At 38.5% G+C, this 27,149-nt stretch overlaps 1 protein-coding gene across 4 annotated transcripts; it reads right to left on the bottom strand.

Moving 5' to 3' along the window:
• Window positions 1-346: 346 nt before the first annotated feature.
• Window positions 347-27,104, bottom strand: LOC101162276 (ATP-binding cassette sub-family A member 1). 4 transcript variants are annotated; one of them, XM_020702377.2, is made up of 51 exons: window positions 26,993-27,104; window positions 26,369-26,479; window positions 25,810-25,992; window positions 25,617-25,710; window positions 24,537-24,678; window positions 23,985-24,109; window positions 22,793-22,911; window positions 21,922-22,119; window positions 21,145-21,237; window positions 20,717-20,951; window positions 20,238-20,377; window positions 19,534-19,650; window positions 19,251-19,448; window positions 18,799-19,004; window positions 18,380-18,556; window positions 16,390-16,612; window positions 16,062-16,283; window positions 15,689-15,893; window positions 15,384-15,497; window positions 14,407-14,578; window positions 14,142-14,273; window positions 13,519-13,658; window positions 13,299-13,436; window positions 12,974-13,215; window positions 12,749-12,806; window positions 12,463-12,665; window positions 11,131-11,257; window positions 11,011-11,034; window positions 10,678-10,823; window positions 10,425-10,549; window positions 10,238-10,342; window positions 9,856-10,042; window positions 9,525-9,619; window positions 9,078-9,110; window positions 8,891-8,996; window positions 8,732-8,806; window positions 8,469-8,638; window positions 8,185-8,362; window positions 7,518-7,633; window positions 7,192-7,336; window positions 6,877-7,000; window positions 6,608-6,737; window positions 6,205-6,331; window positions 6,002-6,064; window positions 4,201-4,307; window positions 3,978-4,119; window positions 3,752-3,886; window positions 3,509-3,612; window positions 3,329-3,421; window positions 2,715-2,964; window positions 347-2,164 (listed from the first exon to the last, which is right to left on the bottom strand). In XM_020702377.2, exons 3-51 carry the CDS (start codon window positions 25,873-25,875, stop codon window positions 1,730-1,732), a joined length of 7,101 nt encoding a protein of 2,366 aa, XP_020558036.1. In that variant the 5' UTR covers window positions 25,876-25,992; window positions 26,369-26,479; window positions 26,993-27,104; the 3' UTR covers window positions 347-1,729. The 4 variants fall into 4 exon arrangements, with proteins under 4 accessions (XP_020558036.1, XP_020558037.1, XP_020558039.1 ...); XM_020702378.2 differs by having other exon boundaries at window positions 26,369-26,432; XM_020702380.2 differs by lacking the exon at window positions 11,011-11,034.
• Between the last annotated feature and the right edge of the window lie 45 nt (window positions 27,105-27,149).

The raw sequence follows: 27,149 nt of genomic DNA, 5'->3' as shown, positions 1-27,149 counted from the left end.
TATTTTTTTAAACCTATTCTATGTAATAGATATTCACATTTAAAATTAAAAGACAAAAATATGGAAGTTATACAATTTTAATTTTGAGGTCTACATCTACGTTTCTATGTGAGACATCAGGCTACTGCTACACAAAGGCTTTGAATCAAAGAAGTGATAGTCATTAACAATAAGACAATTTTAACACAGCCAGTTAGTAAAATTTTATAAGTGAAGAAGGGTTTGATCATTTTAAATTTAAACTGGGACACTTTTAAAATCGTCATTTAAACAGAGGATCCTCCTTTCCCTGGCAAAAATCCGTGAGAAAATAACAGACTTCAATTATTGCAGACAAACAAAAGTGTGTTTTTAAAAAGGATAACAGGAATCTAAATGTTTTATTCTCTTTCAAGAGCACTTTTTCTTGTACCAGTGGATGCACAAATTATGATAATATAGCTCTAGAACAGACAGTACAGATACGCAACTCATCATGAATTTCATTCAGTTCATCTTAGATTGAAGGGCTTTACTCCATTTTGCCACAAAAACTGAGTTTTTACTTTGTTTTTTTTAAGTCATTAAAAATAATAAAGTGCAGAAGAAGTTCTTGGCCAATGAAGGCATTTGATTGTATGAGGTGTGCGTCTCTGGAGCGCCATCATCTGAGCACTCCCCACTTAACCTTAAACTCTATATTCTCTTGGTTTCAAGCCATCTCCATAGCTACTAGTATTACAATCCTTAAACAAGTCCCAGTACATCACAGTGCAGTAACATTCAAACATTCAGCAGTCAGATGCATTGCTTTTTTTTGGTAAATTGTTAAAACAACATTTGTCCAAAGGCAATGTTTTTCTGGTCATTCTTATTTCTTTGACCTGATTGAAAGAGCTTGGCATGCAGTTACACCATTGAACCGAATCTTTGCCACTCTACTGCATACCAGCATGCTTACATTGAAAGTGTCAAAGAAGGATGTGTTATTTTTGTTTCATTACATGACAAAAACCAACTGAAAAATGTTACTCAATTACTAGAAAATTTGAAATTTTTAAATTTTAATTTTTTTGTTGTTTTGTAATACACAAACCATTTATCAACCTGAAACAAAACTCGAAACTGGAAGTTTGAACCAAATTGTGAAAAAAGTGAATTGTTGCATCCCTATAGTTAAAACTACAATAACATAAAAGATTATAAAAAGAAATCATTTTTTAAAATATAAATAACAAAAAAAAAACTCTTCCCACAGGGCAGTGGTTACTAAATAAACCCACACAAACAAAACAAAAAGCTTTGCATGTAATACACATTCCATTTATAAAAACAGCCGTTTTAAAAAGGTAAATGAAATTGTAAACTCTTCTGTGACCATACTTCAATTGCTGTTAGCTGATCGGTTTTCTGATATACTCTGATAAACACACACGTTTAGCTACGTCTTTTGACCTTTTTCTTTTTAAAGTGCACTCTGTAAAATAAAGACTATGGAGAGATCTGAGGATCACCCAAAACCTGCATAGTATTTTAACAGAATAAATAAACGGTAGCTTTGGAGAGATCTCAGTAACAGTTCGATTTGTGATCTAAAGGATAGAGGGTGAACAAGGCACCACAGTCGTTTTTTATAATGTAATAACATTGTATCGTATATCTTAACCGTTTGTTTTATACTGACTTTGTTTCAGAAATGGAATGAAACTTCTTGGAGCAGTAACATGCTCCGGTCTTTGGTCTGCAGGAGTTATAATGAGCTGTCCTGTGAGCTGTTGCTCACGATAAAGAGCGCAGAGGGATCTTTGCTCGAGTTCTCTGCCTTTCTTTTGGACCCGTGAGATTTACTGGACTCTCCTTGAATGTTGCTGCCGCTGCTGCTGTTGGACCCGCTGCTGCCCATCTTCTGCGCCTGTGTTAATCTGCTCATGCTGATGCTACCGCCCTTTTCTTTGTGAGACTTGCTGCTGCTCGTCCTCCTTGCTTTAGCAGTAGTGGAATTGATCTCAGGTGACTTTTCAGGCAGCAGTGGGGATTTCCTCTGCTGTGTGGGAGTGACTGGTGGTTGTGGCAGGACAGCCGGGGAGGTAAGTCGAGCGGGGAAGTTCGACTGTGCCAGGCCGTTGCTGATGATCACGTCTGTGAGACAGTCGTCGGTCTGATCTTTTGCGAAGCTGATGAACACCTGCAAACAAAACATGTTTAGAGTGAGCGATTTGATCATAAAATTCAGGAAAGTAATGACACAGAAAGGAATTTCTGCACCTAATTACAAAAAATGTTAGCAAATAGGACTCACAACGCGCCAAAAATAAACCTTCTTCAGCAGCATTATGCTAACAGAAGTTCTAAGTCACAGTATATATGCTAACAGAAGTTCTAAGTCACAGTATATTTATGCCTCTATGCACCAAATTGGAGGACAATTGCTGCTTTTAACTGTCATGATGAGAAATAAGTTTTAGGAATAGCCAAAGTTTATAGAGTTTGTAGTCAACAAAAGCTTTAAGAAATAATTTCCTTTTTTTTTTACATTTCTTTTTGTTTAAATAAATGCTGTCAAACTAGAGATGTCAGTCTCCAGGCCCTTAAGGGTTGGCATCCTGTTGCTGATTACCTGGATCAGGTGTTTTTTTTTTTAGCCAATGAGAAGCTACAATGGCAGGTTAATTGGAAACCGTGGAGACCTTTCCAGGTCTGGAGTTTGGCACCTGAGATAGAGTCACCATCCTTACCTGGTCCAATGTGGTCTGTGAGACAGAGAAGTCTGCCACGCCCAGCTCCTCGCAGTTGTTGGCCAGCGCGTCAAAGATCAAAGCCAAGGAGCAGCCGTGCGATGGCAGGTGGTACTGCAGGACATTCTGGTGCTGCTCCTTCAGCTCGATGTTGGGAAAGGACTTTGTCATATATTCATCCACAGGACACGACTCTGTGTCAGATTTGGTGTCCGCCAAGCGCAGGATGACTGTGTATCCATCCCCAAACCTAACACACAGAAATCAAGCATTTTCTACCTGCTCAAATGTGCTTTAACTGCTAGATATTAAGTACAATTTCAAAACACAGAAAAGGTTTCTTTTGCAGAGTTGTAAAACTTCTTACCTAAAAGAAAAACATCAGTAAATACTTGATAATGCTGCCCAAATACAACTAAAAGAGCCCCTCCGATCATCGTTTGATCCACTTTAAAAGCATTCCCAGCAGTCTTAAGTATGAGTATGCCATTTTTGGTTTAAAAAATACCGCAAGAACATGTTAAAAACACCAAAAACACAATTTTCTTTTTTTAATCATGTTAATTTTTAATTGCCTTTAGTATCGAGTGTAATTGCGCAACATCTGCTCTCACCTGTTCTTTAGGTGCTGCACAGACCCCAGACACTGAAACTGGCCGTTGACCATAATGGCCATCCTGGTGCAGAGAGCTTCACACTCCTCCATACTGAGGAAGCACACACAAAAAAAACATCCAATTTACTCCACTTGTGTCTTAATGTGTTTGATCATCTCAGATTATGGTGGATCTCACCTGTGGGACGTGAGCACTACAGCTTTGCCTTCTTTGGTGACACTATGGATGCAGTTCCACAAAAACCTTTTAGCTTTTGGGTCCATGCCGGTGGTGGGCTCATCCTGAGAGTAGACAAGTAATTAACCACAAACAAGCAAATGAATAGTAAAGTATAAAATACTTTATAGTAAAGGCTTAATATTTTTCAGGCAGTTCTTCTGTTTCTCATCTCCTCTCTCCTCTTTAGCATCTCATCCTCACCAAGAATATAACAGGCGGAGCACCGATGAGGGAGATGGCGGTGGAGAGTTTCCTCTTGTTTCCTCCGCTATAGCCTCCAGCCTTCTGCTCTGCATACTGAGTCAGCCCCAGCTTTCTTACCCCCCACTGCGCCACCTACAGTAAAGCAAAAAATGTATTGATGGAGCAGTTTTTTATGTTTAAACAAAACTGTTAAGCATGATTTAACCCAAATGTGTTTAGTTACCTTTGAAACAGACTCTTCTGGTACTCCTCGCAGGCGAGCGTACAGCTCCAGATGTTCCCGACCCGTCAACAGGTCACTAATGGCATCAAACTGCGGACAGTAACCCATCAGCTGGTGGACTCGGTCCATCTCTGTTAACACACTGAGGACACAAAAATCCCTTTAACTACCACACGAATGCTTGCACAGGCTGAATACTATGCAGCTGTGAGTCCTTCGGTACCTGTGACGGTCCAGGAAAGCCTCTCCGTGTGTGATGGGCGTGTCTCCGGTCAGCATGCGAAACGTAGATGTTTTTCCTGCACCGTTTACCCCCAGCAGGCCGAAACACTGCAGGGCAGACGTACAAGAACAGATTCAAAAGGATGTGATGACTTGATATAAATGTCACTCGTTACTTTAAGACCCAGTCCAATCTCTCTTTTTTTTTAAATTATTCTAAAAGCACTTCCAGTGGTAATTTAATTAGGCTTATGTCATTTTTAGCCAAAATAAAAACAGTGTTTTCTAGGACAGTGTTTTTCAACCAGTGTGCCGCGGCACACTACTGTGCCGTGAGAGATGGTCAAGTGTGCCGTGGGAAATTGTCCTCATTAACTGATCTAAAAGCAATTACCATCTCCATGATTTCAGCTCTCTGTTCATCCAAACAGGCCCTGATAAAACACTGAGGAGTTAGGAATATAAAAGATCATAAAATACTTTTTCTTTGTGTTTATTTTATTTTATTAAAGACATTTTGACAAGGTACCGCGATTCAGCTGCACCTTCGGCTGTATTTTGGAAACGTCCCGTCCCTTTAACTGTCTTCACCAATCATTCTTGAAGGCTTAATCACATGTCATCAGTCTGACCAATCAGAAGTGGTTAAAGTCTTCACTTCCTTGTCCCGATTTAGTTCGTAAAGTCGCTCAGTTCTAAAAAAAATAGCAGCTAAAGCTCGTCTTTAGCGGTGTAGCTTCCCACAGAATCCGGTATCAGACCGTGGAACAAGTGAACAAAACAATGAAGCTCCGAAAACCGATCTCCGGCCGTTTTATGCACTACATCTCCCATGATGCATTGGGTTGTGAGAGTGACAGCGCATACGGAGATCTGTTGTTAAACGTCTTGAAACCAACGAACACACATCAAACTGTTTTTAAATCTTCTAACTTATCTTTTATTGCATCTTTTAGAAAAAAAACAGCTGCAGTTTCCAGCTTTTTCTGCAACAATTATCTCAAAAATGCACGTGAGTTTGTGGAGGGGCTGTAGATCAATGCAGACTATGAGTTTCTCCTTTTTTTTAAATTTTTGGATGCTGGTGTGCCGCGGGATTTTTTTTAAGGTTAAAGTGTGCCGTGGCTCCGAAAAGGTTGAAAAACACTGTTCTAGGACATACTTTCTGCAAAGCGTCAGGAGTTCATTAGAGAATGGAGCAGAGCAGGGAGCTTTTGGCCCACCAACTGTTTTTTCCATGTATCAAATACAAACTTTTCCACAGGTATTTTTTTTTCTGCTCCCGATTCACTAAGATTGGAATAAAGAAATACTTACAAATGCTATTTGTAGTTAATTTTCTTAATATATGTCCTCCATCATCAGAAAATGCCCCAATAACACGTTAAAAACTCTGGATGTTAGATAATATACCAGTACATGTAGAACATTTTTATCAAAAACCCAAAATGAAATGTTTTGCTGATGTTTTTACAAAAGGATTTTGAATATTTCTGGTAACCAATAGCAATTAGGGATGCCACATTTCTGAGTTTAAAATAAAACCGTATGTTACACCATTGAACCAAATTGTTGGGAAAGTGAATCGTTGTAAAATTGTTGAAAAGTAGTTAAAAATTGGCTAATCGCAGTGTCAGGTTGTAGCTCTAGCAGGAAGTAAAGTGTTTTCTTTTGAAGAGCACCTGCCATGAACAAAAGAAGTGTAGCTCATGCCATCCGTGTATGAACTAAATGGAAGTTGATATTAAAGTTTTTATTGTTATTGAAGTTACAGACAGAAAAGAGTGCTGCGAGTCCCTCACCTCACCAGGGGGAATCCCCAGGCAAAGACGATTCACAGCCGGCTTTTTACCTGCTTTATAAACCTGAAAAACATTTCATGGAAAAAGTGGGGATTCAGTCTGTTGGTGAGAATGTAAGGATGTCAATGATGTGCTGAGAACATTTCAGTTACAGTACTGTTAAAGAAGTAGAAAGAAACGTTTGTTTGTTGACAGCTGCACACCTTGCTCAGGTTGATCATGGTGAGGATGTCTGAGTGAAATTTGCCACTCATGACCCTCGCTCGCTCCCTCGCCACATCCTCATCCTCTGGACCAATAGGAGGCAGCTGAGGCTCGGTCCACCACGGTCTGGACAAACATTCACCATTTTCACTGAGAGGGCATCACAACTATGAATCTAACATATGTTTATAAATCTTTACATCAATGTCCTGTGTCCGCGAGATTGCAGGGTAGAAAGTCATTGAAAAGGAATGGATAGACTTCAATAAATTCTCATAATTTGAGATTTTTTCTATTTTCTTTTTTTTTTTTTTAGAAAAGCAACAGGTACAGATGTGAAAAAGTGATCAAAGAATAAAAAGCTTTCTAGTGAAAAGCAGAAAATGAAGGAGACAGCCTTACTTGAGGTGAATGAAGAACTTGTATTGCAGGAGGATTGTGAAGATGAAGTAAAACACTCCTGAGGCTGCCATACAAAAGAGGTTCTTCCCAACAAAGTCCCATTGAAAAGGATCAAGAACTGGTCTAGCGCCTGCAGAGTGACACAGCTATAAATACACTTATTTTGGTTTCTAAACTACAAACGTAGAAAGCAAGAAGACTCGTAAATGTTTTGGGAAAACCTTAGGAACACAAAACAGAGGTTTGGAAAATAGATGTCTCTGATTTACCCAGTCTGTGGAAGGCGTCTGCCATAGCCTGGTTTTTAGCCATGTCAATAAGCCCTCGTCCCAAGCAGAAGTGAGGGAAAATTAAAAACACTTTCTTCAAGACATTGTTGATTTGATTCAGATTCTGTAAAGATAAAAATCATAAACAAATTACTAACACAAATTACTAAGAAGAAAAGTGCGAGAGATTGCCTGGTGACTACTGTTGCACATTTCTGTAATATTTCTGTCTTCAAATGAAAAACTTCTAGCTTTTTCGTGCTGTTCGTCATGTTTGTTTTGTGGTTAATGAATGAACAAACTTTGCTACCGTACGTCATCTACAAACAGCTCCAGAACAAAGGTGGCCATGCTGCAGTTGATGCCGATGAAGAGGTTGATGGAGGTGAGAACCACGTAAGCTGTGCTCGGAACGGTGAACACAAAGGATGCTGGGTACATCAGAGGAGTTATAGACCACCTAAAATCAAGAATTTAATCCATTATCAGAAAAGAAAAGTCCCCTCCAAAATGTTTTTCTTTGGAATTCAGGAATGATGCAGGAAAAAAAGGACATTCTGCAAGTCAAACATGTCTTGATGGAATTAGCAAACTGAGCTGGAATTAAAAGGTGAACTTCAGTCAAGTCTGCTTGAACTCACCCATAGAAGAGGAGCAGCAGGATGAGAGCGGGCAAGTTTTGCTCAGAGACGTACGACTTCTGCTGGAAACCGATGAAGATCAGCACCACCATGGCAGCCGGGACGGCATAGTTTAACTGCGTCAAGATCAGACAAGTTAAAAGGGAAATTTAAAGCACTAAAGGGTTTAAGAGAGGGCTGCACAATATGACAATAAACCACCTATACACCATTTCCATTTCACTGCAACAGGTTTATTTAAGTACATTAAATTACACTCCAAATGATCCTCGTGTACATAGGAGGCGGGTATCTAACACAAAAAGGTTCCATTTGATTGGTCAACGTCATGAAGGGGTCCCACCCGACTGGTCAAATGCGTAAAGGCCTCTATTTGATTAGTTAAATACTTCAAGCTGCCATGAGATGCATTAGCATGTGTGTTTACAGTAACCATTTATTGCAGTTTTCGCTGACTTTTGATACGCTTTTCGCACTAGGTGATATCGTAATGATGAATTAAATTAAATAGAAAATTAAATCCATCTCTTTGGACATTGGCAGTATGTTTTAAGGGGTAATTTTAGGTAAACGAGTCAAATGAAGGCTGGCTTTTTAGTAGCATATTAAAAAGGCACATGTGCGAGACGGTTCTGTTAACTCAGTTGATGTGACACTCATGACTCACCATGTCCCAGATGAAGTTGGCCACCCAGTAGAGCAGTGGCTGGACGCCACTGACAAACTGCAGATGTTTGGCTTTACTGGCTCGCTCCTCGATCAGAAAAAGAACAAAACTGGCCGGCACAAAGGACATGGCGAAGATAACACAGGTGGAGATTAACACGTCCACGGATGTAGCCATGCTGATTAGAAAAAGTGTTTAAAAAAAGAGCAGAAAGAATATATTTATATCTATTTTCACATGGATCTATATATAAATCAGACAAAGAGCTGAAAGAGGAAACTAACAGGGCCACTTCAGTGAGCTGATCCTTGGTGAGGTTGAGTGGGTGATTATAGGCGCTGATGCCATGTTTGCTCCTCTCTGGGCCTGGTGGAAGGCTGGCTCTCAGAAGGCCATTGTTCATGACGTTGACGAAAGACACCATAGAGTGCCACCCTTTATTGTTGAACCACACCTGGGATCAAAGATGGGAAATTACATTTATTTTTGAATCTGATGGCTTTTCTTCAAAAGCAGAGCAAAATAATAATGAAATATGTCTGTATACCTTGACATTGTCTTTACTGTGCAGTCCCTCCAGAAATGCCGGCAGTTTGTTTAGCAGGCTGTCAAGCGAGCTGTTCTGTTATCAACCATACAGCAGAAATGAGTTAATTTTTTTGTTAGAATTAGGTTTTAATAAAACAAGCTTCTGAGCTGGCTTTACCTGTGTTACTTGGTAACGTCTCCTAAAAGCCGACACAGCGTCTTCGACATGTTCAACATCCACTTCAGTTTGTGTAACTTTACCCCCAAGAGAGAAGCCTCCATACCTATACAACACATTTAAATTACTTTAAAATAATAGAAAAAAATTCAGTTGCAAGTATTTAACCAAACAATTTCCATTTTACCTGAATTCATTCACTAATTTCTTGGTTTTGAGGCTGTGAGGAGAAAACAAAATTTTATTGCGCAGGGTTTACTTAATGATACAAAAAAAGTTAGTCAGTACTTTTGGTTAATTTTAAATATTTCGTCTGGAACAAATTCCAATTAGCCTCCTATTTTATCTCAGACTCCCAACAAGTGTTATAAACATTCAGTTGTTCAGGAGAAAACTAAAAGAGCAGAAAGAAGCAGCTTAAAAGAAAAAAAAAAGAAACATTCTTGGTTTCTTCAGGAAGCTCTTAAATGCCCCATATTCAAGTTTAAATTTAGACTGGGTCAACCCAAAGGAAGGTTAATCTGAAAGCTAAAAAGAAAAAAAATCCAACTACAGTCAAACACAAACTTGATTTAGCTTGTCAGATATCCAGAGCAGGTAAAATAAATTAAAAAAATGGGGAAAAAAAGCATACCTTTTCTTCAGAATTTGTGCGTATGTCTTTACCAGGTAATCAGAGACATTATAACTGGTTAGATTTTGGAGGATGTCTCCAGTTACTCTCTTTATCTATAAAATAAAGACAAATGAAATCATAGCCACATTACTAAACTTTGAGTCTCACAAAAACACAAAGAATCAGAAATTAAAAAGTGGTCGTTTTCTGGAATCTCAAAGGAATTTTAGATTAGCTTTCATAAATCAGATGTCTCATGAGGATGTGTTCAGTCTGATCTGCATTCAGGTCGCTCACAGGTAACCTCAGCTTTAACATCAAATGAGCTCAGATCCGTCGCTTCACTCACCTGTGGAGGTGGAAGCCCCCCTGCACCTTCGGGACACTCGGGCAGCATCCGAGAGACATCCTCCGTGCTGCACTGACATTCAGGCGAGGGTCTTTCTTTGCTCCAGTTTCCTTTGCTGAACATCTGCCACATGGAAAATGACACCTGGGGTCTCCTGAACTGACCACCCCCCTCGACTTCGCAGCTCCTGCAGAAGAGTTTATGAATCACCCTCAAAAGATTCAAAATGAGGACACATTTGCTAATATGTGGTTTTTCCTAGTTGTCATTTTTTTCCAATCACAAAGTGACCAAGGTGGGAAAACCCAAATTAAGCAAAATCCATGAAATTATGTCATCTTGTACCACTTTACACAAAACCAAAGAGCTTAAACCATCCTACGTGTTGTTCCCTTCTTCCTTTTCCATACACTTAGTTCCAAAACCTGGCTGGTCCAGCAAAGCCTCAAGCAGGTTCTCCATGGCTGGGTTTCCAGGAGCATCGTTGCTGTATAAAAACGATTAACAGTCATTATCTAGGTAACTATGAAGGGAAAAGGTTTGCGAATGATTCCCTCTGGCTGGCTTACCTAAAGAAGGTGTACTGCTCGCCGTACATCCAGGGTTGTAACTCAACGGAAGGGTACCTCCCAAAAGGAGGAACAATGAGGCTGAAGAGCAAGGCGACCAGGACAAACAGAGCAGGAAGAACAATCTGAAAGAATGTACATATTTGTGTGATTCGATTTATTTAAATGAGTTCAAGACTGACAACATATTAATGGAGCACTGTTAGGAACATTATTCTCTGTAAACATGCAGCTTTAGATCTCGGGGTCTAACCTGAGCGAAGAATCCTCTGCGGCTCCTTCGAGCGTAGAGCCAGCGTTTGATGAAGAGAGCCTTCAGCTGCTGCCACATCAGCCACGAGCCTGACAGAGGCTCTCCTCCTCTGCAATCTCCACTCAGCAGATCTGTCTCTAAAGGCTCTGCAAGCAGAACAACACAGTGTGGGATTTGGGCGGATACATGTGATAGATGACAGGAACTTTACTCAGACTAACACACACTAAATAGACTTCTTCTTAGAACTCTTTCAATTTTGAACGATGTAATTTCCTTTTTCAAAAGGAAGACTGTTTATATCTGATGCCTGCTCAGGTGAACCGAGGGTACCTTTTTTACGGCGTCTTTTCTTTCCTGGCAGCATTATGGAAACAGTTACAATGACAGTTGAGACAAAAGACTGACTGAACATGAAAAGTGATGGGTGCTCAAGTGAGAGTGTGCGCCCACCTGGCTCAGGTTGCTCAGCTGGCTGCTCCTCTACCCTCTCCCCCGACGGCTGCTGGCTGTTTGGCGATAATTCCTCCTGCTCCGGCTCTGCGTCCACGCCAGTTTCTTCAGCCACTCGCAGAAAGATCTGGAATTTATGATGATAAAATGCTGATGGTTCCTTAATGATTTTTGTCCCCTGATATTAAAGAACAGCTTCAAACTGGAGGACTTTCTCTTTACATTCTGGATTCAAACAGATAAAAGTCCTGACAGCAGGTGGCAGTAAAAAAAAGCACCGACAGCTTTATGCTGAGGTCAAACGAGTAAAGAGTGGACAGCTAATTGACACGGAGGAAACCTATTAAGCCCATTATGAGCATGGCTGCTCCGCAAATATCCTCCCGATAAGACCCTGGTGTGTGACTGTGCAGTACACAAGCTTTAAGTCCAACTTCAATCATTTTTTTGAGCTACTTCAAAAGTGTTTTCAATCGTCTTAATTATGATTATGCCGCTTTTAGCCAAAACCCGTGTCATTTTCTAGGACATACTTTCTCTATAGCTCTCCTGCTAGCTTACAGCCCCTCACAACCCCAACCTAACATTACCAATGCAACAAAAATGGCGAGTAACATCGAAGCTATCCAGCTGTACGATTTTGAGCCAGATGCCAGCTCAGAGGAGGAAAACAAACTCATACCTGGATTTAATCGTCTATAGTCTATAGTCAATCTGCAGGCTTGTAGCCTTGTATTTTCTATGTCACAGCTACAGGCTTTTGATTTTTTTGACAATTTGAATAAAGAAATACCGGTGCCCAAAAATGCAGTTTTAAGCTAAATTTTCCTTATATGGACCCTCCTTCATAGTAAAATGCTGCAAGAATGTGTTAAAAAAACACCAAAAACCCAATTTTCATTGGAGTGGGTCTTTTAAGTAAACTGTGAGATTATTATATGCAAGTCTGCAGAGAATTAACCTGCATAGATACAACCTGGATGTAACTTTTGCACCTCATAATCATTTCAACCAAGCATAATGTAAGCAAACTCCACATAATTGTTTCAAAAACAAGAAACTAGATCCTAGTATTCGTTTGGGAATAAAATGCCACTTAACAAAGCAAGATGGTAATTTGAATTTCACTCCCTCACTCTTGTATCGGTTAATTAATTTAAAAAAAACAATAGATACCTGTAAACGTTTGAAAGAATATCCATCTCTGTCTTCATTCGTACTGTTTATCTTTGCAGCTTGTAATTTTATCATGCATTTCCAAAGAGTGACTGAATTTGCATTCTATTCTTGGATTTGCCCTCATCTCATAACCAGAAAATAACTGAAACCCACCTCCTCCAGTGTGCTGTCCGACAGGCCATAGCTGCTGATGCCCAACTCAGGAAGCCGCTGGTCCAGTTTAGATAAGAAGATCGCCAGGCTGCCGTCCTTGGCAGCTTTCTGCGGCAGGTTAATCACCGCCTCTCGTCTGGACTCCTCTACTAAACTCGCACTAGGGATGTGCTGCTGCACCAGAGCAAGCAGGGCTGCTACACCTGGAACAGAAGAAGCATGTCTTGCATTTAACTTGAAGCTCTTCACTGAAATGTTTCTTTTGCTTGGTGAAGTGGACACTTACATGAGCTGCTCTCATCACTTCCCAGTCCAGTGTCTTCACTCAGAGAGGATTCAGAGTCCTGGACACACAGATTGCACAGATGACAGCAAACTATTACTTTAATACGGTTTTTGTCCAAATATGAACACTTAAGGTCAAGATTCTTCCTAAAACCGAAAATGTAAGCTGCCCAAACTTTTTCCAACATCTCATTTTTTCTGAATTTTAATAGAATGAGTAGAAAACCTTGGCGTGAGGCAGTTTGTTGGTAATTATGCTGGTGCTGGTGGAGAAACTCGAGCCACTGGGAGTGTTGGGGTTTGTTTCCTCCCTCTTCACCACAGTCAGGTAGTAGCCAGAACCCAGCTGGGACTTGAGGAAGAGTGGTGATCCGCAGCAGCATAGCTTCCCCTTGGAAATGATGGCGATCCGGTCCCCCAGCAGCTCTGCCTCGTCCATGTAGTGAGTGGACAAGATGATGGTTCGGCCTGATTAAGAAAGAAGGTTTGTAGTGTTTTTTCCTCTCTTAAATTTTTAAGATCAAAGACATTTTGTGAGATTTGATAAATACCTTTGCGGTATTTCAGGAGCAGATCCCAGATCCCTCTACGGGAGTACGGGTCGACACCAGCTGTGGGCTCGTCCAAAACCACCACTTTGGAGCCTCCAACAAACGCTATTGCCACAGACAACTTCCTCTGCATGCCACCTGACAGATAAGCACATACAAATAAAGGAAAAGGACACAATCTGACATTTTTTATTGAAGTTTTACAATTTGTGGTTTTTACCAGAGAGGTTTTTAGTCTGCTCGTGCCGCTTGTGCAACAGGCCGACATCTTCCAGCAAGTTGTCAAGCTCAGCCTTCACCTTTTCCTCAGACAAACCCTTCAGACATCCGTAAAACCACACATGTTCCTCCACTGTGAGTCTGGAAAACAGATGTGGAGATGAAAACATCCGATTCAGACAAAATTAATCATTTAACACACATTTACACAAAATAATCACAGGAAATTTGGTAGAAGTTTATTTAGTTGCAACACAGATCTACTCAATTGATTTTATTTAAATCCTTAAAAACAGTTGCAAGTATTGACGTTTTTTTCTCTACACCATGTATTTTTCACAAATCCTGTCAAATTCTGCCAGACTAGAAATGAAAACTGAGCTGTCTTCTTCAGGTGTGTTTCTGAAGCTCCACAAAAAGATAATATTGCATTGTGTGCTGTTTTTCTGTCGGTTTGTAACCTCAGAAAACACTGTAGATTTCAAGTCCAGTCGTTTAGTCATTAAGGAGCTAATGTGCACCACTTAAGTGTCTAAGAGTTCAAACAAGGGGATGAAATTGATGGACAGGTTTCGTTAGTGTTTCTTCTCTGCTGAAGCTTTTTACAGGGAACCTGGGCCTTACATGTCAAACAGGACATTGTGCTGAGGGCAAACTCCCAGCGTGTTCCTGATGATGTCCATGTCGTAGCGGATGTCCAGGCCCTTGATGTACACAGTCCCAGAGGTGGGCGGGAAGAGGCCAGTCAGGACAGAGCTAACAAATAAAGACAAGTTTTAGGTTGATGTATAATCTTAAACTATGATCACGAGTCCATTAGAGCCGGCAGAGGCTCAAAATGTCCCCTATGTATAATAATTTAAAGTTTGAACTCCAGGGGATTTCTTACATGGTGGTGGTTTTCCCAGCTCCGTTGTGACCAAGAAAAGATGTGATCTGGCCTTCGAAGAACTTCAGGTTCAGATGGTTGACAGCAAGTTTCCCTCCCTTTTTGTAGATTTTGACCAGATTTCTGATGTTCACACCCAGAGTCATGTTACTGGGTTCTGCCTCAATGTTATCTAGTAAAAAAAAAAAAAAGAAACAGAGGAAAAGGGATTTAAAGTACTGGTGATTAAAACCTGACCTACATTGTGTTGAATAGACAAATACAGTCAGACCAAGTAACATTAAAAACAAGCAATTATTTCTAAAATAATGTAAAATTACTGGAATGAATAATTTAAGTTGTTCTCAAACTAATTTTTTGGAGTATTGTTTTCTCAACGCATGTTAATTAATAAGCTTACAGTCTCAGCTTGTTACCTGGATTTAACGTTAAGCTTGGGCTTATATAACAGCCTGTTCAGCCTCATAATTGCTAAGAAGATTGAGTTAAAGTATTTGTTTTCCCTTTTTTTAATTCAACAACATTACTGCCTGCTTAATATGTTTTAGCTAAATTATTAAGTTAGTTAAAATTGAGTTATTAGTTATAGGTATCACTGCTAAACTTTACAAGCTAATAATTTGAAAGTTTTACCCATTCTACAGAATTAAATTAGAAAATAATCTAATGGTCAAAATTCCATAATTAAACTAGATTTATTTGGTCATGAAAAAAACAATTTCCCATAATTAGTGATTTATACTGAACTAAGTTTAAAGTTTCATTCATTTCATCATCACAAAATGATACATTCCTGACTAAAAAGTCTAGCATAGAAGCTATTTTCATTCCTAACAAATACAGCTTTTAAAAGCTGATTTAGCATTTTTTCTGTGAAAATTGACTTGCTTTAGAATATCGTTTTATTTTTTCTTTACTCAACCTTATTTTTTAATAAAAGTATCAGAAGAAGAAAGCCATCCTTCAGTTTCTTATACCTTCATCCTGGTCTGTGGGAGCTGGTGGGATCGGCATGCCTGCTTCAAGAGGAACACCCCCCCAGTAGTTGAGCTGAAAGATGAAATACCACGGCCTGGGGATCCCAAACTCACCTGCACAGAAACATGCAAAAATATAAACTGTAATATTTCAAATTTAACTTTTGCATGACACAACTTCAATTACAATCTATAGAATATTTTCAAAAACTTGAAAAATCTCAATATTAAAGTTTAAACTTTACTAAAGTCTTCAAAAAGTGTGAATTTTTCAAATAATAAAGACAACAATCCAGTTGTCATACCAGGAAAAACGGCTTCGATGTACCAGGCTGCGAGGGCATAGATGAAGGCATCCACATAGAGCATGATGATGGAGGTGGTGAAGCTGTACGAGTCTCCTTCCACAGGGCTGCTCTGCAGGTTAAACCACTGGATGCCAAGACCCTGCTCTTCATATTGTGCAAAATATTCACAGCCAAAGCCAAAGGCCACAGGGGACAGGAAACTCTGACGGAAAAAAGTTTAGTACGAGCTGTTAAACATTTCTATCTCTTTCAAAATCTCCTTAGGAGCTAAAAATTCTCTGAGAAAAAAAAACATGCCCAGACAGAAATAGATTTTCACAATAAAAGGTGAAAATATGCAGTTCTATTGGTGGATTATTATCTCTCTCACTGCTAAGATTCGGTGTGTGGAGTTGAGGTGGTCCCTCCAGGCGGTGAAGAGTGCGTAAGGCAGGTAGAGGCTGAAGTAGATGAGTCCTCCACAGGCAGAAGCCAGGTTGGCCTTGCAGAAGAACGTGCTGATCAGAAAGCACTGCATGATGGTTGCAGTGGCAAACGCCATGAGGAAAAAGAAGACGACAGCTGGATCGCTATATGGCAATATGTTACCCCACTGAAAAAAAAAGGAAAAGACAATCAACGAAACTGTTACATGCAATGATGTTACAGTCTGAGTTTGAAGTATTCAATTAGTAAATTTACTCAAAAAGTAATCTCACCTTGAGCAGACCAATGAGGAGTGCTGCTGAAATTAGGAAAGGAATCAGACTGCTGATGAACCAGCTGAACCACAGTGTTCCTGAACTCAGACCCATAATCCTCATGGTTTCCTTCAGCCTGGCTTCCTTCTCATACACAATAGATTTGGTGATCATTGCCACTGAGTAGATCCAGGCCAGGGTCATGAAGAGCGGCAGAGAGCGGTTCAGCACCCGCAGAAAACTGAATGGAAAATAAGAAATTCTATTCATGAGCAGCAGCACAGATACTGGAGAAATCTTACAGAAGCCTCATGTGTCATGTGATCTGACTGAGAACAATTTTCTTCTGCTTAAAGGTAATTTGACAAAATTATAGCAATTGCTTTGTTTTGTTTTTTTATTTTGGGTAGCAGTGAACAACAGTGGCTAAGAAAATAAAATAAAAAACAAATAAAAAAAATGTACATACAAAAAAAAAATGTGGCCAAATTTGAGCCTGGGGGTTATTCAGGATTGGACTAATATTGGTAGGTAGAAATATTGGATTTAAGGTTTTTCTACAAGTTTAAACATATGTATCATGCATGACTTAAATTCAAAAGGCTGAGAGGGGTTTTATTTGTTTCCATTTCTAGCATTTTGGTAACAGCTTTTCTTCAACAGCTCTCTGCAAGTAGAAGCATCAATATCAATTCATTCATAAGTCCAATAAAAGCTAAATTTTATCTTTCTAAAATGCTTCACAATTAAGCAAAAATAAATACAAACAATAACAGTAAAAGTAGGGGGGTAAATTGGAATTTTCTATTTTCTAAAAGTGATTTTAGAACCTGTCTAATCTTTAACGACAGCACTTTTAGGGTCTAAGACAAAGATCAGAGAAGCTAAGGTGGGCAAAACCATTTAATCAAAGAAAAAGCGGAATATTTGAACCAGAATCTAAAACTAAGCTGGTGAGGAAAACCTAACTTGGAGTTATTTGCTACCAATGAAAAACTCTTTACAACAGCTGCAGCTATAATGGGGAAGTCTGGAAGACCATCACTTAATTTGCTTTAAAGCCACTTAAATTGAGATTATAACTTACTTTATCCAATCTGGATAAACAACACTTGATATGAATCAAATGTGGAAACTAAAAGAAACTTCTGTCCTGAAAAACATACAATCTGGAGTCCTGGAAACACCCATTTCCTTTTACAACTCTTTTTCTTTTTCTTTAGAGAGGAACTTACAAGCAGAAAAGTGACTAATTAAACCTAAAAATAAAAAGAAGGGCATAACTTCTATCTTTTCATCATTTAGACTAGTTATTTTTTGACATCCTCTTTTTGATGGGTGGGAGAGTTGGACTAAATATGAGCCGATTCTTTTCCTGGAGAACAAATCTAGCAATTTTTGTGTCTCAATGACCGCAACTACAGGGATTTTACAGAATACATCCTGAAGGGGATCTTAGGTAGAGCCCTGTTGGACACCACAACAGGAAATCACAAGTAAGAAACCTCTTTTAAAATGAAAAAGATGTGCACCCACACACTACTGCTAAACGTCAACAAGTATCCAGTTGTCAAATGGTAGCTAATGGAATAATAGTTCTGCTTATGACTGCTACTTCATTGGATTATTTCTGAAATACACTAAGCAGCACAAAGTCTTATGCAAATAAATTATCTCTAAAATGTCCAAACTTCATACATTACATACTTTGTCCCCATTATTTAGGCTAGATGATCGGCTGGGACACAGTCAACTCTAATATTACAAATTACTTTTATAATTTTCAAAAATCAAAGCAAATCTATTGACAAATCCAATAAGTTTTTTATGACTAACTTAGCTTTTCTAAAATAATCCTAAAGCTACTAACAACTGTAACAATCCCTTAAATCATCCCATCATCCAAGACTAAAATTCCCATTTAAGACGCGCAGCAGTGATCTCTGTTCGTTTTGATCTGTAAAAAGAGATCAGTGAAAGTTTGTGACTGTGTGCACTTGTTACTCACACATCGTCCACATAACAGGGGTAGGGCATCTGCTGGATGTAGATACCCGTCGTTTGTTTTATTCCAGTTAACACCTGGTTCAGAGCTCTTTCCACCAGATCTTGGATGTAAACAAATCCCCCCCAAATGTAGCGCAGGTCACTAAATGGTTCAGCGGCAGGGCCAGGATCCCAAAAGCTGAAGGGCAAACAGGGAAAATAGCTCATTTAAAAGAAAAAAGTACAAAAAAGGGTTTGCTGCTGGTTTAAACCATTACAGCTCATTGAAATTTTGATTTTTTAGATAATATTTCAGGATTTTATCGTACAGAAATTATTTAATCTCATTGCATCAAAGTTATAAGAAAAAAATGAACATTTTTTACAAATGATGTATCATTTTGAAAAAAACAAAACATAAAACAGAGATATCATCAGTACTTGTCCTTGATCTTATTGGTTCGAGCCACATTATCAATGTCCATTCGGATCTTGTAGGAGACATGTGGCGGCAACTCAGTTGTGGAGGAATTTGGCAACAGGAAAAGGACACCTCCCCAAAACTGCCTGTTGTCCAGCAGCTCCAGAGCTCTGTCGATCAGCTTTGCCTCAGACTCCAACCCCTCCAATTTATCCAGGGAGATGCACTGAGGGAGAGCAAAAGGGTAGTTTCTTAAGCAATTTTTCTTTGGGAACTCAATATTCATTCAGGTTTTTTCATAAAATAAATTATGAAATAATGGTAAAAGATAAAGATTTTAGATTTTAATGTAAAATAAATAAATAAATAAACTTCTTACACTATTCTTACACTATAATGCTTTAACAATGTACTTAACGTTTTTAGAAAAGCAAAAAAAAAAAATTCTGGCTGCACATAAAAGAAGGTTAACCTTAGTGACTTGTGCCACAGTGTTGGTCACATGGCTGAAGTCATTGTAGAGGTCCAACCAGGTCACTGGATGACCTGGTTTTCTTTCAGCGTTTGGTGAAGGTGTAGACAAGAAATGAGCGATCTGAGAGGCCGTCCAAGGCGTGTTTTCCAGACGCATGTTCACCAGTACCGCGACCTCTGGACGCCTCAACAAATCCTGTTGCACATTAGAATAAACAAAGTAAATGATGTGTAAGAAAACACAAAACATGTGCAGTGGGAGAGCAAAGGGAGAGTCAAACCCGCAGAAGACGAATGTCTGAACTTGTTTCCATGTAGGTCTTGATTTCCGGTCCCACCTCCATCCAGGCTTCATCCACATCCTGCAGAACTTGCAGATCCTCAAAAGTTTTGTTTACCTTCAGAAATGAAATTATTTTAAACTTTGAACCCATAAAGCATGCAGCTCTTCTTTTTTTTTTTTTTTTTTGGGGGGGGGGGTGTTTTGGAGCATATTTCTACAGTGGAATCAATACACGTGTTCTCTTTGATTAGAAAGAAAATTGTTCAAAGCCAGACCTAAGGAAAAAAACAAAAAATCGCCAAAGTCATAAACTAGAGCTGGGTCTCATTACCAAATTCCTAAACCAATACGATATACATTTACACAACAACAATTTGATTTGATTTGGCAACTAAACACAATTCAATAATAAAACAAAACTATTTTTAAACTTTCTTAAAAAATAACTTTTGGCTGAGAAAATAATGTAGACATAAACCGATCAAAGGTAAAGCTTAAAGCTTTAATAGACATTTTAACAGGTTCTGATTTTACAAACTAACATAGAAAAATACAAAAACTTGCTTTAAATGAAAATTGATCCATGGACGATATAAACTGATGTTGCACCTTCTAAATCCCAATTAATTTAACCCCCTTACACAAAAAAAAAGGAAAAATGCATGGCTAATTAAATGTTCACTCTGGGAAAGACAATAATACCTCTTTCATGACTTCTTTCACTGCAGGAGTGTCTGGTGCATACAGCAGTTTCCCCACAAACAGCGGTTTGATTCCTCGCCACACGATTCGAGAACGAGGGTCGGACTCCAACTGGTGAATCAAACTCCTGCAGAAAGGAGCTGCAGCAGAAAAGGAGCAGACGGCATAAACTCTCTTAATTTGGTCATTTTCTTCATGAATTTAGAAATCACAGGGATTACAAAGCTGTCTTTAAATTTTCAGCTTATTCTCTTTAAATATACAGCAAGCCGCTAATATCCAACTGAGAATGTGCTAAAAACAAGCGCTTTTAATTACAAAAAACAATACTGGTTTATGTCTGTGGTATATGTGGGCTTAAAAAGCTTTAAAAGCTTGAACTACCATCCATCCTAAAGCTGAAAAATAAATTTGGTTATCATAAAAGGCAAATTATTTTTTCAAAGTAACATAAAGGTCAAAGATGGGAAGTCTCTTACTGGTGGTGTTAGAAAGGCCCAGATTTGCATCCTCTATTGCGTCTTTGCCCAATAAAGACTTAAAGTCGTTGTCTTCATACCAGTTAAACGATGGGATACGTTCACCGCCCATCTCTGGGTGACCACACATGATCTTTGAAAAAGCACTGAAACGTTCTCCTTCTGCTGTGTTGCTTTCAGGAGTGAGAAAACTGAGGGCTTGACTGACTTCTGTAAAACTGGATAGGGAGGAGATCTGTTGAAGGGTTTAAGGTTATGGAAAAAAGAGCAAAAAAAATAAGAAGATGATTAGAAAATATATAAAATAGGATTCATCTCATTTTGCCACCATAAACAGTTGTCAAACAGGTTTACAGTGGGTTACAGCCATTTAAAGTCTATATTCCAATAAAAATGTATAAGCAGAAAGGTACTGGATAACTTCTTACACTGTCTGTTAGTACGGTCAGGTCCTGGGAAATGGTGCTGATTGCCTGACTCATGACTCGAAGATCTTCAGCGTTGGACACGACAAGTTCTCTCTGTCAGGGAGATAATTAAACTACATTAGAAATGTATATCAAGAAGGAAAAAATCTATATTCAAAAATCAACTTTCTTTCTTTCTTAACTCTCCACATTAAAAGTGGCCTCTCAAATGAAAAGTTTAAACATCTGAGTATTGCTAAACAAAGAATCTGATGCTAAGTAACAATTTGGATTTTTAAACCAAGTGGTAAACACAGAACTTCCTGATGAAAGCTGGTTTGTAAGCAAAGTAACTGGACTTGGATGCAATTCAATTGGGTCTACGTTGGGTTAAATCTTTTGATATTCGGATAATTGTTGAATCTTGATTCTAGAATATTAAATTTAATGTTCCAGCAACTCCCTGAGTTGGGGGTTTCGGGATCCCACAGACTTAAACACTGAATTCCAGTCGGCTCAATCTGTCACCACATCCTTTAGTCATCCTTTTTCTACTGATATTTGTTACCATTTAAAAAAATATTATGCAATACATAACTTATAATGGAAATTTTATCCAAACATCTGAGTTCGCCGGTAACAGATAGAACGCAGTAGTATGCTATTTTTCTAAATATATGTAAGATCCGGCATAATCTGAGATGAGAGTATTTCTAGTTTTTCTGAGAAGTCTGAATTTGATTAGATTTTGGATTTTATTTTTTTTAAGAACTCCACATCAATCAAATCAGTACTTACCGTTATAAATTTGGTCAAGTCAAGCTGGCTGAAGAAGAGGCTTTCAGCCTCCTTCAGGACCTCTGCTGGGAGGTTGCACAGCTGAGTTTGAAGATCAGTCATGTTGGTCGCTCCACCTTCTACAGACAGCATTTTTTCTAGCAAACTACCATTGCACACTACATCCTTAAGAGGCATCTGGGCTGCAGTCCGAGCAACCTGCAAGCACAGGAACCCATTTTCTATATTTGTAAGAGCCAGGGTACTTAAAAGAATAACAAGAAGCAAAAAAAAAATGACATCTCCTACTCCACTTTCTATCTAAAGTGCTTTAGCTAGAATTCTTTGTATTTGTGTTAAAGTTTGCCTTAATCTGGGTCCTACTATAGTAGAACACATTCTTAAATAATTCATAAAAAAAAGAATGAAAGAAAATTGGTGTTGGAATGTCGTTATGAAATTTTCAGAAAAGAGCAGAAGGCGAATACTTTTCCTTAAAAACGTTTACATTTATCTGCTGTTGTCAGTGGCAAATCAATATTTCTTAATTTTAAGGTAGTCAGAAATTGCTCTTTTGTTATTCTTCTGAAGTTGCATTTAGTACCGTATGCTGTTGTCAAATTAAAAAGAATCTGAGGAGGTTATGCTAAATCGTACAGATGACTTAAGCATTTTTAGTAGACATGTAATAAATTTTGGGAGAACATGAAGCAACTGACCAGGTTAAATTCTCAAATGATTCAGTCCTAATTTTCAGGGTTAAACTGGTATAACAAGCATATTAACACCATTAATTTGTGTAAAACGATCAAATTAGTACTGCATTGCAAAAGTCTACTTCTCAGTGCTTTAGATACTCCAACACATTGCTGTTTAATAAACAACAAATGACCTGAATATTAAGATGAGCGTTCATCAGCCGATCCACAGTTTCAGATGACAGGCTGCCATTAGTGAGCAGAAAGGTGGAAACTGTCTCATTGGCTACCAGGCAGTCTTTAAGTGGGACAGCTACAGTAGAAAGAAAAACAGAAAATTAGCACAGTGAACTTAAACATGACATTCACCAAATAAAAGCAACTGCTACGATAAAAAAAAACTATTGATTATTAAAGCCTGGACAAATGCTCAAGAGCAACCAGACTCTTTAATTTAAAGGGAACATTTCCAAACTTTTGATTGGACCTGCAGGTTTATTGATTTATATGATCAATCAAAAAATGAGTTATATTTTTTTTCTTATACACAATAATTGATGAAATATTTATTCACTTAAAAACCCTAACAAAGAGCAATAAACATGTCATACCTCAGTGGAATCTGACAAATGCCAAACTCCACAACGGATTTAAATTCTCCCCTATGATAAAACAAATTCATGCAGACACAAACACACACACTAACCTCTTTGTATTGGTCTATTTGTCTGGCAAGAGCAGTCATGTAACCTGATACAGCTACAACAGGAAGAGGGTAAACTATAATGTGTGAGAGTGGCTGATGCTTTTGTGCTCAGAATTTCTACCTACTGCTGCATCCAGGTGAACTCAGAGAACACAGGTTACTAAAAAGTTCTACATGCATTATCATCCTCTGGATGCATCTCCTGACATTTCAAGGCTACTTTTTGTTGACAGTAAAACGACTTAGCTCTAGGGAAAATGAAATATATTTTTTTGTGTGGGAGAAAGACCAGAGAGGTTCACTCAGGACTGTGCCTAGGCTCAAACCAGCAACCTGCTGTCAGACCAGGGCTTAAAAATACTAAAAGCCTCATTTACAGTTTAAAACACTGAAAGTTATCATGATTTATTACCTAAAAGTCATCCTCTTCTATTTACTTGACTAAATATTAGGATCTAAGTTTAAAACTTGTTTAAATAAGCTTCACTTTAACTTGTGATTGTTAATGGTCTATATTGTTTACCCTTTACATTTTGCACATGGCATTCACTGTTTGTGGCTGTTAGTGCACTTCTTTTAGTTTTGAACAGCATTGGTACTGTCTCTTGTATCTTTCTTTATTTTTAATCTATTGAACGGTGTCCTTGAGGGAATTAAAATAAATAAAAGATCAAACTTACTTGGCGATGACTCAAATCTCGTTCCAAGCAGCCGAACGCTCTCCATCAGGTCCTGAAAGGCAGTGTAACTCTGGTTTCCACGGCCCAACAGGAGAGCCTGAGCGTCCATGAACACACGCGACAATCTGGAGAAGAGGCACAAGAAGAGTGTTGTTTAAAAAAAAATATATATATATATATATATATATATATATGCATCATATTCCACTGCTGCATGTTAAGAACTCAAATCACAGGAATTTACCTTTGAATAAGCTAGCTTGTAGTTATTTTAGTATGTAAAGTACTACAAAGAATTAAAAAAACATAGATAGCTACTTCCATGTTATAAATTCCAACAACAATAAGACTTTTTGGAATTAACAGATGATTTAGTCTGGTTGTAAATAAGCAGTTTAAGGATACAAAAGTGCATTGGATCGTATTGGAGTCTCTTAAAATATTTGGTCTCAAACCTCTGACAGAACTTTATTTTTCTAATGGCGAAGTGCATCTTGTAAATGATAAATAAAATCCTTCAGTACAGACAACCTTGTCTCAAATTCCACCTACAGGGAGTTGTTGAAGTTCCCAGCTACGCCTGGCGTCTCCCCCGGCGTCGGGCTGCGGAAGCAGGGGTTGTTGACGTTGCAGACGATGCTTTGGATCCAGGGCAGCGTGCCTGCTGACGGCAGAGCTTTGTTTGGGAAATGACCTAATAATGGAGGAAAGCAAAGCATCCAAAGTTAGCACAATAGGTTAAAACTTTTTTTTCAAATTATGCATACTCTGTAGCACCTCCCTCACATTTTTAACAAAATTCAAACCCTTTAGATAAATAGTAACGCTCTTTCAGAACATTTGCTTTTGCAAAGTTTTTTCCAAACATTAAACATTTTTTACTGTTTGAAAAATGAAAAGAAAAATGATAAAATTCCTTCAGAAACATTTAGCTATTTTAGAATTTGTATGTTTGGTGTACTTTTATTTAGATAAACTGATCAACCTGTTTTACTTCTCTTATAAACATATTGACTCAATCTTTTTGGTGGGCGGCCATGGTGCAGCGGTAGGGCGGTCGACCCATGATTGATGGGCCTTGCACGCCCATGTGTCGAAATGTCCTTGGGCAAGACACTGAACCCCACCTTGCCTCTGGTGGGAGGTTGGCGCCAGTGTTTGGCAGCGGAGCCCCCGCCAGTGTGTGAATGTGTGAGTGAATGTGTGTGTGCATGGGTGAATGGGACTGTGACTGTAAAGCGCTTTGGGCCTTCGAAAGAAGGAAGAAAGCGCTTTATAAGTATACGCCATTTACCATTTTTTTTAGATTACAATGACGCTTATGATGCGTACTTAGCACATTTATCTATAGTTAAAAATATATCTGATAGCACACATCATTCTTTTCCTGTCTGATGTCATTTTCTTAGTAATGACTTGCTCCACTCAGATAAAACTATCAAAATGTGTCTTTATCCTGCAGCTAAAACACAGACTATCTGACCTTTTTTGTTTACGTCATTTCACCAAATGAAAGAGCAGGAGTTTTTAAAACAAGGAAAAGCACAACGAATGGAGAAATTGAGACAAGTGTGTCTGTTAGTTTACCTTTTATAACACAAACAAAAAGACAGATTTTGAAATATGACTCACATTGGCCTTGTTTGTAAGGGGGGTGTGATTGACGAACAGCGATGAGGATGAGAAAAAGGAAGAGTGGCCAGGCTAACTCAATGATCAGTTGAATCTGTGCAGGACAATAACATGGGAAGCATTTGTAGGACAGAAGAAAAGCAAACTTATTGTAGCCGATTTTCTTTCCGAGTTGTGTCTGCAGTGTAGGTACCTTGTTTCTTCTGCGGTAAGTGACGTTTTTCCACAGCAGGAGATACAGTTGATGGAAAAACCCCATCGCTTTCAGGTACAAACAGGATATGCGTCCCCTTTCAAATTAAGGCCGAAGGTATTTGCAGCTTTTTACCATCCTCTCTGTTTCGTCATCCTTGAACCCTTTACAACTTCTGGAATACTGTCAATGGAAAAAACAAGAAGACAAACTAAGCAAAATGTAATCAACAAGAGATACAAAAAAAATAAAATAATAATAACACAAAACAAAATTATTTGTTTTGTGTTGTTAAAATTCAATCGGTCATTAAAACAAATATTTGAAAACTTTTTGTGAAGGACTAGGCTGGGTTGCAGTAAAAAAAAGTATAAGAAAAAAGATTTAAACCAAAAGTAAACTTTCTATTTAACAAAAAAAAAAGGAAGTTAACCTATCCTGAGTCTTTTTTTTTAGTGTGTATAGTGAGTAAAAGTTTCCTTTTCGTGTCTTCAGTGATCTGCTCAGCACAGCCAATCTTCAGCTTTATCCTAAAATCCTCCTGATCCAAACAGCTTACCTGTTTCCCTTTGAGCCGGTTACTTCTGCTCTGTCAGGGCCTCCTAAGGCAGATTCTTTTAGCTCTGGTAAATAAACAGGCGAGGAGACTCTGCCAAGTTATAGGGATCCCCTAAAAACAGTTTCATTAAAACACAATGCACTGAGGCATTGATTGCATGCAGGGACACACTTCTTTATTTTCAGCCTTTAAACCTTCCCTTGCTGTGTTCTTTAATTATTTTTATCAGACACGGCTTGTTTTTGTTTTTCCTTACAGTATAAAAACCATAAAGCACTGAACCCGATCAGGGAAAATATCACAATAATAATAATAATAATAATGCACATACCTTTACACTACCAAAACTAAGTAATAATTAAACAAATATCTAATTCAGAGCACACAAAAATATTAAAACAATACAGTGTAAAGTGGTCTCATACCAGTTGGACATAAAATCATGACAGGAAGTTCAGAAAAAACAACTTTTTTCTTAGCTGAAAGTGGAAAAACAAGTCCATTCTTCTGAATTAATGTTAGCTTCATTGTAGCACCTACAGGATGTAGGTAATGCTTCGTGTGTTCACTCCAAATATAAAATCAGAATACTAAGCTAATAGGTATAAATCTGTTAATATTTACCTTTCTGGAATATTGCTGTCTTCTTAAACGTCCGCGACAGCCAGAGAAATAAAAGGTTGGAGGCAGCCCGACATCGACTTCCCTGTGGTTGTGACAGCAGGTGAAAACTGAACGCTCCGTCCACCGCCGAAGATGATTGGCTAATGTACACTCCAAT

The sequence above is a fragment of the Oryzias latipes genome, chromosome 4 (genome assembly GCF_002234675.1).
Source record: "Oryzias latipes chromosome 4, ASM223467v1".
Taxonomy (NCBI): Eukaryota; Metazoa; Chordata; class Actinopteri; order Beloniformes; family Adrianichthyidae; genus Oryzias; species Oryzias latipes.
This window is presented reverse-complemented; position numbering and strand designations above follow the sequence as displayed.

What these genes read in the sequence shown, in the direction of transcription:
- LOC101162276 (XM_020702377.2), bottom strand. Translation starts at nt 25,875, where the DNA reads ATGGGGTTTTTCCATCAACTGTATCTCCTGCTGTGGAAAAACGTCACT. An exon ending in CCCTGTTATGTGGACGATGT is followed by an intron (nt 16,613 to 18,379) that starts GTGAGTAACAAG and finishes TTTTCCATTCAG; the next exon opens with TTTTCTGCGGGTGCTGAACC. An exon ending in CTGCTGCTCCTCTTCTATGG is followed by an intron (nt 7,337 to 7,517) that starts GTGAGTTCAAGC and finishes TCTTGATTTTAG; the next exon opens with GTGGTCTATAACTCCTCTGA.